Source organism: Trachypithecus francoisi, unplaced genomic scaffold, assembly GCF_009764315.1.
Source record: "Trachypithecus francoisi isolate TF-2019V2 unplaced genomic scaffold, Tfra_2.0 Lachesis_group5, whole genome shotgun sequence".
NCBI classification, from domain to species: domain Eukaryota; kingdom Metazoa; phylum Chordata; class Mammalia; order Primates; family Cercopithecidae; genus Trachypithecus; species Trachypithecus francoisi.
The window spans coordinates 15204836-15218441 of record NW_022681470.1 but is presented as its reverse complement, the minus strand read 5'-3'; the positions used below and the strand labels follow the sequence as shown (position 1 = coordinate 15218441).

Sequence of the window (13606 nt, the reverse complement as noted above, 5' to 3'; positions counted from 1 at the left end):
GCTGAGGCAGGAGAATGGCATAAACCCGGGAGGCAGAGCTTGCAGTGAGCTGAGATCTGGCCACTGCACTCCAGTCCAGGTGACAGAGCGAGACTCTGCCTCAAAAAAAAAAAAAAAAAAAAGAGAGACGTGTAAAATATTTATAGCTTTATTTTAAAGATAACATCAATAAATCCATTACATGGTAACATTAAATACATTTTTAGAAATAATTCGTTTTCCCCAAACTAAAACATATAGGTAAGTTGACTGGTATTGTTTCATATGTTTATAAATTTCTTTTATGTCTGGGTTAATAGAAGATAGCTGCATTGTCTTATATGTTTCTGCATTCAACATGTTGCAATATATTGTCCTGGCTGAAGTATATGGAGAAATTCTGGCCTCACACAGATATGTATTTGCAAAAGGCAAAGCATTTTTTTAACTTTTTGTTTGGATGGAACTGTAGATTTACACGCAATTGTAAGAAATAATACAATTCACTTGATTAATAATACCCTTCACCTGATTTTTGCCAATGGAATTATGCATAATTATTATGCAATAATTATGCAATAATCATGCATAATTACTGTGCAATATCACAACTAAGAAGTCAATATTGATAAAATCCAATGACTTTATTCAGATTCCACCAGTCCTACATACATTAACTTGTGTGTATGTGTGTGTGTATATTTAGTTCTGTGTGATTTTATCACATATGCAGATTTATGTGACCATCATCACAGTCAAGACACAGTACAGTTCCATCCCACAGGTCTCTCATGCTACTGTTTTTATACCTGTTCCCTTTCCTCCCTTTCTCCTTCCCCACCTCTCTAACTCCTGATAACCACTAATCTTTTCTAAGGCAGATGTATCTTTAATAGCCTTTTCGGTAACCATGGATATTCTTTGATACCATACCAAAGCTAAAAAAAGTAGTAGTCGCTTAAAGATTAGTTGCAATGTGGAATGTGAAACCATTGTCAATGAACTTTTCTTTAATACACTTTCAATGGATCTTTTTGCACACTTTGGAGATATCAAAATGACATTGGTCTTTTAAAACATATTGGTTCTCTGAGTTATTTAGATTTTCCAAACGTTGCCACATCTCATTATCCAATATCAAAAATCTCATTAATTGACATTACTACCAATCTTATCAAGAAAGTCTTTTAAGTATTTGAAAAATTGTTGAGCTCACATTAGCAGCTAAAAGCTTTTTAAAATCCTGGTTGTTGCTTGGAAGCTCAAATTTTAACACTGGTAACAAATACTGCCAGTGGTTTTCCATGGAATAAGAGATTTACTTTGTTCATTTTCAGGAAAACATCTTCTTAGTATCCAAGTCTGAAAAATTATAATTAGTCTATCAATCATTCTTTCAAGTAAAAATGGTGTTCCATTAAAAAAAAAGGAGGGGATGAGACCAATGTACAACTCAAAGAATCACCCAAGTGCTCTTTCCTTCCCTTCCCTTTCCTTCCCTTCCTTTCTCCTTCCTTCCTTCCTTCCTTCCTTCCTTCCTTCCTTCCTTTCCTCTTGTTTTTCTTTTTTTTTTTTTTGAGATGGCATCTCACTCTTTCACCCAGGCTGGAGTGCAGTGACGCGATCTCAGCCCATTGCAACCTCTGCCTCCCAGGTTCAAGTGATTCTCCTGCTTCAGCTTCCCGAGTAGCTGGGATTACAGGCTGGAGCCACCATGCCTGACTAATTTTTGTATTTTTAGTAGAGACGGGGTTTCACCATGTTGTCTAGGCTGGTCTCAAACTCCTGACCTCAAGTGATCCACCCAACCCAGCCTCCCAAAGTGCTGGGATTGCAGGCATGAGCCACCACACCCAGTCAAGTGCTTTTTCTTTAAAATGTCATCATACTTGAGTGTGCAGAATTGCTTTATATGCATTTCTCATTTGTCATATAGAATATTAATCACCTGTACTGAAGATTTGAGAGTAAATAAAATTGGTATTTTTTACCACTTTGTCAAGGACATTTTAAAGTGAACCTGGCATTTTTCTTACACTGCATGTGCGTGACACTGAAGAACACTACAGTTTGAAGCCACTGCCTTGGTTTGTGCAACTCATCCTTGCTTTTTGCATCATCAGTACAAATGTCAACAGAGTGAATAAAAGCAAATAACAATTTCCTAGAATTATGAAAACAATTTTGACCTTGTAGACCCCCTGAAAAGATCTCAGGGGTCTCTCAGGGGCCTCTGACCACACTGAGAACTGCTGAGCTAAGATAGTAAGTGCAGTAGTAATTAAAGATTCCCAAAGAGAAGGTGATTCTTAAGGGTTGATTCTCCTTTCAAGACCAGCATTGGAGAATTCAAATACATGTATAAAGAGAGCAACGCCATACAGCCATTCCTTCTTTCCTGAATACTAACCTTTTGTCCTCTTTGTCTGATTCTTTTAAACTATTTCCTTGGTTCTCGTTCTTGCCACCATCTGTTTAAATACACATTTGCCACCCAATTTCTATCTTAGCTCTCTGTTCTTGTGTTGCAATAGACGTCCTTGGTGCTGGGCTCAAAAGAGCAGATGTGGTTACAGTACATGCCTATGAGTAGGGCACGACACCAATGCTTTTCTCCAAATGTCAGATTTGGGGGGTTACATAATGGCACTGAAGCAACAAATGATACATTTTAGGATAATCAAGCCCAAGACAGACTCTCATCTGGGACAGTTTCCTGCTCAGAGGTACCAGATGGGGAACAGGTCCCAGAGAATCACACTGGTCCCTGATCAAGAAGGAGGAGTCTGAGTCGTGGTGTGGAGGGTTATAGACACTTGGCATTCCTCCTAGTACCAGGTGTGCGACTCAAGAGGGGGTGAAGTCTACATAAGCTAGAAGATTCTGCAGACTGGATTCCTCTGGAACTTCATGAGCTTTGTTTTGGCAGGCAGCAGAAGGAGCAGAGCACAAAGAGTCAGCCAGCATGAATGAAACTGACAGAGTTTTAGATGGATGCTCTAAGTCAAAGGCACCCCCACCCTGCCCCAGCACTCCTCCCCACCTTGATCTCTGCATGACTCAAGAGTGCAGTTTGCTTCAGTACCTGACATGCTGCTTAGGACACTTCTTCCAAAATGTGATTTCCTCTACCCTTCCTCACCTTTCTGAGTTCCTGGTTCTCTCCCGTTCCATCTTTATAATCAGTTGCCTCAGAGCAACACATCAATAAATTACCTTTTCCCTAAAACAATATTCTAGGTCATTTCATATCATTACTATCCACCTAGTTGCCTAGGCTAAAAACCTGGGAGGAATTATCTTGGACACTTCCCATAAACATCCACAATTCTAAAATCCAAGAAGCTCTGAAAATAAAACTTGCTTTTGGAAGATGGCATCAAAACTCATTTGGCATCAAAACTTGACTTGAGATGACATAAGGCTGTTTGGGGTGTTTATTTATTCCACTTGCTGAGACTATTCTTACATTTCAGGGCAGAAATATTAATGTGTTTGACTATAGGGTGCTGCCTCATACCCCACTGGGGAAAGTGTTAATGTTTACTTACGTACTATCATACTAAAATCTCCCAAATTCTAAAATCTTCAGATGCTCAAGTCCCATACGTAAACTGGTATAGTATTTGCATATAACCTATGCACATCCTCCTGTATACAGGCATGCTTCAAATTATCGTGGTTTGCAGACACTGCATTTTTTACAAATAGAGGGTGTGTGGCAACACTCCAGTGAGCAAGTGTCTTGGCGCCATCTTTTCCAACAGCATTTGCTCACTTTGTGTCTCTGTATCACATTTTGGCAATTATCACAACATTTCAAACAATTTCATTATTATTATATGTGTTATGGTGATCTGTGATCACGGATCTTTGATGTCACTAATTGTCATTGTTTTGGAGCACCACAAACCACAGCTATGTCAGACAGTGGACTTAATAAATGTGATAAATGGCTGGCTCCACTGACTGGCTATTCCCTGTCCCTTTCCCTTCTCCTCAGGCCTCCCTATTCTGAGACAGGACAATATTGAAATTAGGCCAATTAATAACTCTACAATGACTTCTAAGTGTTCAAGTGAAAGGAAAAGTCACACCTATCTCACTTTAAAACAAAAGCTAGAAATTATTAAGCTTAGTGAGGAAGGCATGTGAAAAGCCAAGATAGGCTGAAAGCTAAGCCTCTTACACCAGTTAGCCAAGTCATGAATGCAAAAGTTCTTGAAGAAGAGTAAAAGTGCTGCTCCAATAAACACATGAATAAGAAAGTCAACCAAGCTTATTGCTGATATGAAGAAAATTTTACAAGTCTGGAGAGAAGATCAAAGCAGCTACAACATTCCCTTAAGCCAAAGCCTAATCCAAAGCAAGGCCTTAACTCTCTTCAATTCTAGAAAGGCTGAGAGAGGTGAGAAAGTTGGAAAGCTAGTAGAGGTTGGATTATGAGGTTTAAGTAAAGAAGTCATTGCAATGTAAAAGTGGATGGCGAAGCAGCAAGTGCTAATGTAGAAGCTACAACTAGTTACCCAGAACATCTAGCTAAGATAATTGATGAAGGTGGATACACTAAACAATGTATTTTCTTTTTTTTTTTTTTTTTTGAGACGGAGTCTGGCTCTGCCGCCCAGGCTGGAGTGTGCAGTGGCCGGATCTCAGCTCACTGCAAGCTCCGCCTCCTGGGTTTACGCCATTCTCCTGCCTCAGCCTCCCGAGTAGCTGGGACTACAGGCGCCAGCCACCTCGCCCGGCTAGCTTTTTGTATTTTTAGTAGAGACGGGGTTTCACCGTGTTAGCCAGGATGGTCTCGATTTCCTGACCTCGTGATCCGCCCGTCTCGGCCTCCCAAAGTGCTGGGATTACAGGCTTGAGCCACCGCGCCCGGCCAACAATGGATTTTCAATGTAGACAAAACATCTTCTACTGGAAGAAGATGCCATCTAGGACTTTCATAACTAGAGAGGAGAAGTCCAGACCTGGCTTTAAAGGACAGGCTGACTCTCTTGTTAAGGACTAATGCAGCCAGTAACTAAGTTGAAACCAATGCTTATTTACCATTCGGAAAATCCTAGGGCCCTTAAGAATTATGCTGAATCTACTCTGCCTGTGCCATATCAACGGCACAACAAAGCCTGGATGACAATGACAGCACATCTGTTTACAGGGTGGTTTACTGAATTTTTGTTTTGTTTTGTTTTGTTTTGAGACGGAGTCTTGCTCCGTTGCCCATGCTGGGGTGCAGTGGCACAATCTCGGCTCACTGCAACCTCCACCTCCCCGGTTCAAGTGATTCTCCTGACTCAGCCTCCTGAGTAGCTGTGATTACAGGTGTGCACCACCACACCTGGCCAATTTTTGTATTTTTAGTAGAGATTGTTGGCCAGGCTGATCTCAAACTCCTGACCTCAGGTGATCTGCCCACCTCAGCCTCCCAAAGTGCTAGGATTACAGGTGTGAGCTACCACGCCCGGCCAGTTTATTGAGCTCACTGCTAAGACCTATTGCTCAGAAAAAAATGATTCTTTTCAAAATATTACTACTCATTGACAGTGCACCTGGTCACCCAAGAGCTCTGATAGAGATGTACAAGGAGATGAATGTTGTTTCTATGCCTGCTAACACAACACCCATTCAGTAACCCATGGATTACAAGTCACTTTGACTTCTAAGTCTTACTATTTAAGAAATACATTTTGGCCGGGCACGGTGGCTCACGCCTGTAATCCCAGCACTTTGGGAGGCTGAGGCGGGCGGATCATGAGGTCAGGAGATCGAGACCATCCTGGCTAACACGGTGAGACCCCGTCTTTACTAAAAATACAAAAAATTAGCATATAACCTATGCATATAACCTAGGCTTGTTGGCGGGCGCCTGTATTCCCAGCTACTTGGGAGGCTGAGGCAGGAAAATGGCGTGAACCCAGGAGGCAGAGCTTGCAGTGAGCTGAGATGGCGCCACTGCACTCCAGCCTGGGCGACAGAGAGAGAGACCCTGTTTCAAAAAAAAAAAAAAAAGAAATACATTTTGTAAGGCCATAGGTGCCAAAGATAGCAATTCCTCTGCTATGGGATATGGGCAAGGTAAATAGGATTCACCATTCTAGATGCCATTAAAAACACTCATAATTCATGAGAGGAGGTCAAAATATCAACATTAACAGGAGTTTGGAAGAAGTTGATTCTAACCCTCATGAATGAGAAGTTCACTACTTCAGTGGAGAAAGGAACTGCAGATATGGTGAAAATAGCAAGAGAACTGGAATTAGAAGTGGAGACTGAAAATTTGACTGAATTGCTACAATCTCATGATCAAACTTGAACAGATGAGGAATAGAGTTGCTTCTTATGGATAGGCAAAAAAAAAAAAAAAAAAAATTTCTTGAGATGGAATCTACTCCCAGAGGAGATGCTATGAACACTTTGAAATGACAAAAAGGATTTTGAATATCACAAACTTGGTTGGTAAAATAGCAGCAGGGTTTGAGAAGGATCACTCCAAGTTTGAAAGAAGTTCTATTGTTGTTAAAATGGTATCAAACAGCTTCCCATGCTCCAGAGAAGTCTTTTGTGAAAGGTAAAGTCAATCCATGTGACAAACTTCATTGTTCCCTTAAGAATTTGCCACAGCCACTCCAACTTTTATGCAACCACTGCCTTGATCAGTCAGCAGTTATCAACATAGAGGCAAGACCCTCTGCCAGCTAAAAGATTATGACTTGCTGAAGGTTCAGATGATCATTAGCACACTTTACCTATAAAGTACTTAAAGTTAAGGTATAAGCATTCTTTAGGCACGATGCTATTGCACACTTGTAATTACAGTATACTGGAAACATAACTTTTATATGCACTGGGAAATCAAAAAATTCATGTCACTTGCTTTATTGCAGTGATCTGGAACCAAGCTTGCAATATCTCCAAAGCATTCCCATACTTTAAATACTTAGATTACTTAATATACCTAACATAATAGAAAATAATAATACCTACTATAATGCAAATGCTATGTAAATAGTTGTTATGCTGTATTTTATTTGTATTATTTGTATTGTATTGCTATTTTTTGGTTTTTTAGAAAACATTTTTGACCAGCTGTTGGTTGATTCTGCGGATGCAGAAGATCAACTGTAAAACTATTAATTCATTTAGTCTTCCTAAAAACCCTATAAAGTAGGTACTATTTTTTATTATTCCCATTTTATAGATGAGAAAACTGAGTCACAGAGAAATAAAGAAACTTGCTCAAGGTCACACAGCCAACAAATAGTTGGATCTGAGAGACTGAAAGAAAACTGAAAAGGCAATAAATCTCTCTTTATGTAACTCAGAATGTTACTGTATGTCCTATCCTCATAATATCTAAAACTGTTCCTCCTGTTATTGGAAGTACAAGATCCACACCTTAGGAAATTCTGGCCTACGACAGGATAATCTAATATTTTAGAATTTTAATAATAAAACTCTTCTTTTTAACCTCATCACCTGCCACAGTAACCTGTCAACCTCTGGCACCCAACCATTGCCAATGCCTCCTAAACCCAAAACTGTGGGTTTCCAGGGAGACTGGGGCATTTTCCATCTGAGTAGACAGTACGGATAAGCAAGGGATTGACCATCATGGAACTTCTGGGACTATACTGACCACGGATCACTCTGCGCTGCAATCTGTAACCTAGTCAGTTCTGAGATGCACGGTGGCTCAAATGCACTTAGCTTGGTGACTTGCCACACGCACTGGCCCAGATCTGGCACTGCGCTACAATTTCTTCTGCAGCCCGTTCTGAGATTCCCTGTCACTCTCCCAGAACTGCAACTTTCTCTCTCCCCGCCACACCCTAAGGCCCCACATCTTCTCAACCCTCTCCCACCGCTTCTTGGAGAAGCGTCCACTCCCTCAGTCTTACTTTGGCTTAATTTAAACTCTCCCGAAAATATATAGTGGATGACGGCCGACCCCGCTTCCCAGACCACGTGGGCGCGGCTCACCATTGCTCCGGAGCACCTGCGGCGGGGGCGGGGCGGGACCAGCCAGACAGGCCCAGGGGGCGGGACCCGCCCAAGGTGGTGGGGGACGGGCCCGGGAGCCGGGGCCTGGGGACTGGCACAGAAAAGGGAAGTGAACCTGGCGAGGGCGGGGCGGGCTGGTGCAGTTGGTGGGGAAGGGTGGGGCGAACCCAGGAAGGCGGGCCCATAGGGCGGGCGCAGACTGGGCGCCCGGGACGGGTCAAGGAGGGCGGAATGAACCTGGAGAGGGCGGGGCGGCTGGGGGAAGGGCGGGAAGGCCCTGGGGACAGGCCCAGGGGGCGGGCCTGCGGGGGGGCAGCGCGGAATGGACCCGGAGGGGGCGGGGCGGCCCTGGCGCGGCTAGAGTAGGGTGGGGCGTCCCAGGATCTGGCTAAGGAGCGCGCGGCGGGCGGGCAGCAGGCCCTGGGCACGACCATGGTGGGACATCGCCCGCGGCTGCGAAGACCTCTGCGGAAGGAGAGGCGGCTGGGCAGGAACACGGGCCGAGGCCGTGCCCTTTGGGCAGCAAGCCCGTGATCGCTGCCGTCACCGATCGCAATTCCTTCCCCCTCGCCTTCCCCCGGCGCCGACTGCCACCCCGCCGGACGATGCGCGCCCGGGGCCGCCCGGGAGGCTGAGCCCAGCCTCCCGCTCCGCCTTCCCCGCACGGCTGCCCCCATGGCTTTGCCGGGCGCCGAGTGCGCGGCCGACACCCCGGTGTCCTCGGCCCGGGGAGCCCGAGGCGGTTCAGCGTCCTCGTCGTCCACCTCCTCGGGCGGCTCGGCCTCGGCTGGCGCGGGGCTGTGGGCCGCTCTCTATGACTACGAGGCTCGCGGCGAGGACGAGCTGAGCCTGCGGCGCGGCCAGCTGGTGGAGGTGCTGTCGCAGGACGCCGCCGTGTCGGGCGACGAGGGCTGGTGGGCAGGCCAGGTGCAGCGGCGCCTGGGCATCTTCCCCGCCAACTACGTGGCTCCCTGCCGCCCGGCAGCCAGCCCCGCGCCGCCGCCTGCGCCGCCGACCCCGCGGCCCAGCTCCCCGGTGCACGTCGCCTTCGAGCGGCTGGAGCTGAAGGAGCTCATCGGCGCGGGGGGCTTCGGGCAGGTGTACCGCGCCACCTGGCAGGGCCAGGAGGTGGCGGTGAAGGCGGCGCGCCGGGACCCGGAGCAGGACGCTGCGGCGGCAGCCGAGAGCGTGCGGCGCGAGGCTCGGCTCTTCGCCATGCTGAGGCACCCAAACATCATCGAGCTGCGCGGCGTGTGCCTGCAGCAGCCGCACCTCTGCCTGGTGCTGGAGTTCGCCCGCGGCGGAGCGCTCAACCGTGCCCTAGCCGCTGCCAACGCCGCCCCGGACCCGCGCGCGCCCGGCCCCCGCCGCGCGCGCCGCATCCCTCCGCACGTGCTGGTCAACTGGGCTGTGCAGATAGCGCGGGGCATGCTCTACCTGCACGAAGAGGCCTTCGTGCCCATCCTGCACCGGGACCTCAAGTCCAGCAACAGTAAGTGGGGCCAGGAGGAGGTGGGGGAAGACTACCTTCGTGCCAGCCTAGGGCGGGCTCCACAGGACATAGTACCAGATGGAAAGAGGCGGGAGTCAGCCTTAGGGCGCCAGCAGCAGCTCATGCCCAGGCCTTCAGGGCTTGGAGGTCCAGCTAGTCCTTGGTTACTTGCTTTGGGGCTGGTGACACGCTTAACCTTGACTTGCCTTTGGGTGCTTTTTAAAAAAGTTCAGCCCAGACTTGCTTGTAGATGAAACATTTGTAAAATACCTGGATCTCCTAGAAACCTCAGGGGGCAGTCAGGCCTTTCAATACCAGAGGTGATTCATCTGGGTAGGACTTTGCAAATCGAGGCCTTCTGCAGATTATATGGAACCCATGACGGTCCTCGCCCAGTGGCCTTCATCAAAGTCCTCGAATGCACTCGAGGACGTCAACTTTACAAGTGCTAGGCCGGGCGCGGTGGCTCAAGCCTGTAATCCCAGCACTTTGGGAGGCCGAGACGGGCGGATCACAAGGTCAGGAGATCGAGACCATCCTGGCGAACACAGTGAAACCCCGTCTCTACTAAAAATACAAAAAACTAGCCGGGCGAGGTGGCGGGCGCCTGTAGTCCCAGCTACTAGGGAGGCTGAGGCAGGAGAATGGCGGGAACCCGGGAGGCGGAGCTTGCAGTGAGCTGAGATCCGGCCACTGCACTCCAGCCTGGGCGACAGAGCAAGACTCCACCTCAAAAAAAAAAAAAAAAAAAAAAAAAAAAAAAAAAAACAAGTGCTGTATTGAGGTTGCTGTTTGCCTATCCAAAATATGACTTTATGTCTCTTACCTTTTCCAAAGACTTTTTTCATTCAAATGTCTCTCTATGGGCCGGGCGCGTGGCTCATACCTGTAATCCCAGCACTTTGGGAGGCGAAGGCGGGCGGATCAGCTGAGGTCAGGAGTTTGAGACCAGCCTGGCCAACATGGCGAAACCCTTTCTCTACTAAAAGTACAAAAATTAGCCCAGCGTAGTGGCAGGCGCCTGTAATCCCAGCTACTCTGGAGGCTGAGGCATGAGAATCACTCGAACCCGGGAGGCGGAAGTGGCAGTGAGCCAAGATGGCGCCATTGCACTCCAGCCTAGGAGATAGAGTGAGACTGTCTCAAAAAAAAAAAAAAAAGTATCTCTACGTGAAATATGATTTTGTTATTGGTTCAATGGCTTCTTTTCTCCAGACAAGAGGCATAGTGTGCACTGTAATGCACTTTTGGGTTAATAACAAGTGCATTGTCCTTGTACAGGTACTTGAAACCCTGAAGACCTGGCCAGTGTCATTGATTTTGTTTATAAATCAGGGTGGATTTTCCAGATGTCAGTAAAGAACTGACAAATGACTTAAATGCAAATCCTATGAAACTTTGCTGTATAAAAGAGCCTATAGAATTGCTGTTTAATGTTGGTTCTTTAATATTGAAGATCACTTCATATTCTTAGAATGAGATGAAATCCCATGAAAGGTTAAAGGATGCAGCCAGAACTGGCATTGGCCTACAACAGCTGGAGTCTTTCAATCCTGTGACACCTGCTAGGACAGGAGCTAGCTCAAGTGAAAACATTGTCCCTAAAGAAGAGTGACAAGAAGAAATTTACTTGAAAATTACTAATGTAGCATTTTCACTGGGAATTGTAAGTAATTGGAATATTGTAGCTAAGCATAAGCATTAGGTTTTATTTCATGATCCTCCTTCCCCCCCAAGTCTCTCTATCACTTAGATTGCATCTGCTTAGGCGATGAGAGCAAAGTCTAACAAAATATGTTATTAGTGGTAGTGGTAGTGGTGTATTCTTAGTACTTTGACAGACCACGTGAAGGACTATAGCATTGCTTGCTTTTGAACTATGTTATAGTAAAAACAGAGTGCAATTTCCTAAAATACACTTTTCTTTCGATAATGTAATTTTTTTTCAATAAAAGAAATGTCTGACCAGGTGCTGCCATAGAATGGGTGACTTGTCCATGTGTCCCATACGCCCTCTTTCCAGTGGTGTCCTGAAAGCCTGTGTCTGCTGGGAGTTTTCTGCAGAACCAGGTATTTTAAGGACATCAACAGCACCATTCCTTCCTTCCCCTGCCTCTTTGTAGTTGCAGCAACTCTGTGACAACACGGAACCCAACATTCTACAAATGTATCCAAATCATCAACACAAGCAAACACTTGGGTGGTACTGGTCCTTAGGCCAGTACTTACATCGTACTTAGTTTTGTTTGGTTGCAATATTTTTCAAAGTTCACACAACACAGGGTAGAGAATGTTTGCTAATGTTTTTAAAGCATGTTTTAAAAAATGTTGATCCATTCCTATGGATTAACAATCCATAGGATTTATGGATCAAACAACAATCCATAGCAGTTAATGCAAATAGTAAATTTCTATAAAGTTCTATAAAATATAAATGTTTAAAGAACTAATATTATTAAATGGTAAAAGGAACTAGCATGACCCTGGAACAATAACTATGGCCAAACAGTCTTTACCGATACCAGAAAAACTTATATAGTGGAGTATAGACTACTGTATATTCAGTAGATATTGCATAATTTGAAGGTGATTACATGCTGCTACTTAGTTTTTGAAAGACTTCAGTCTCAGAATAAATTGCCAAACTTCATGGAGTATTTTAATTTCTATAATTGTCAGGCAAGATTCTCTTTGCTTTAAATTGTTGCACTCTTATAAAAGACTTAATTAGCTAGTCACTAGGCTGGCCAAGTATTTGTTACAATATGACCATTATCATAGTTATTCAATTACTATAAAGTGAAAAATGTGACTGGGGTCTAGAATGTGCAAACCATGGTGCCTCACACATGGTCTTTATCCTGAATATCTGAGTTTATTTGTTCAATGAATAAATGCAGAGTTGACATTCTCTGCCGATATATGAAGCTATAACTTCTTGTTTAGACTTTTGAGTATAACAGATACTCAATTGCAGTATGTTTTGTTTGACTTTATTGGATATTTGCTAATGGTGGTAGTGAGTTAGTGATAACTTAAACAAGGTTTTAAAAATCAATATTGAATTTTATTTTCACTTCAAAGTGTACTCATGTACCAAAGAGCTAATAGAAGACTACTTGGAGCCAAATTCAGTGGAAATCACTTTTTTTTTTTTTTTTTTGAGACGGAGTCTCGCTCTGTTGCCCAGGCTGGAGTGTAGTGGCGTGATCTCGGCTCACTGCAAGCTCCGCCTCCCGGGTTCCCGCCATTCTCCTGCCTCAGCCTCCCGAATTCACGCCATTCTCCTGCCTCAGCCTCCCGAGTAGCTAGGACTACAGGCGCCCGCCACCACGCCCGGCTAATTTTTTTGTATTTTTAGTAGAGACGGGGTTTCACCGTGTTAGCCAGGATGGTCTCGATCTCCTGACCTCTTGATCTGCCCGCCTCGGCCTCCCAAAGTGCTGGGATTACAGGCGTGAGCCACCGCGCCCGGCCGGAAATCACTGTTTTAAACAAATGTTTAAATTTGTCTGGAGAATATGTTATTCTTGACAGATTTTCTTTAATCTTTTCTAGTAGATCTTAAGTTTTATCATATCTTGTGGGGGAATATCTATGTCTAGATAATAGCTGATATGTTGTGAATGACATAAACAACTTTGTCCTTTTTCTAACAGGTAGCAACAGATTGAAAGTTGTGCCAAGTTAGCAAGCTTTAAGCGTCATTTATGTTTTAAATAAATACTAGGCCCTGTAACTGGATGCAAAATAAGTAGAAAATACTTTATATAAGTCTACCTATATGCATCCCCCAGAGAACAATAGAAAGCAACTTCAGGTTACTGTGAAAATCATCGGTGTTATACGCATTTGCAGAAAAGAAAAACATCGTGGAGAGCTGGAACTCATTTAACACTTTTGGAATGCCCACCCTGTGCCAGTCACTTCTGGGCCTCAGGGACACATGGCAAGCCAGACATCAATGACAACAAATCTGCCATCATAGAGCTTAGTCTAACGGGGAAGATAGATGGCAGTCACGTAATCACAAAGAGATTAGTAAGTCCCGTCAAGAAAATTAAGCATGGTAAGGGGCGGAGAGTGGTAGCCTGGAGGATGGGGGTGCTGTTTCACACAGTGGCTCTCCAG

General features: G+C 45.1%; 1 protein-coding gene across 1 annotated transcript in view; it reads left to right on the top strand.

Moving 5' to 3' along the window:
- Positions 1–8307: 8307 nt before the first annotated feature.
- The window catches only part of MAP3K21 (mitogen-activated protein kinase kinase kinase 21), a 55694-nt gene continuing 50395 nt past the window's right edge, over positions 8308–13606 (top strand). Inside the window, exon 1 of the mRNA XM_033196625.1 lies at positions 8308–9475. Within this exon, the coding sequence (XP_033052516.1) occupies positions 8659–9475 (817 nt within the window). The 5' untranslated portion in view covers positions 8308–8658. The remainder of the gene's footprint in view (positions 9476–13606) is intronic.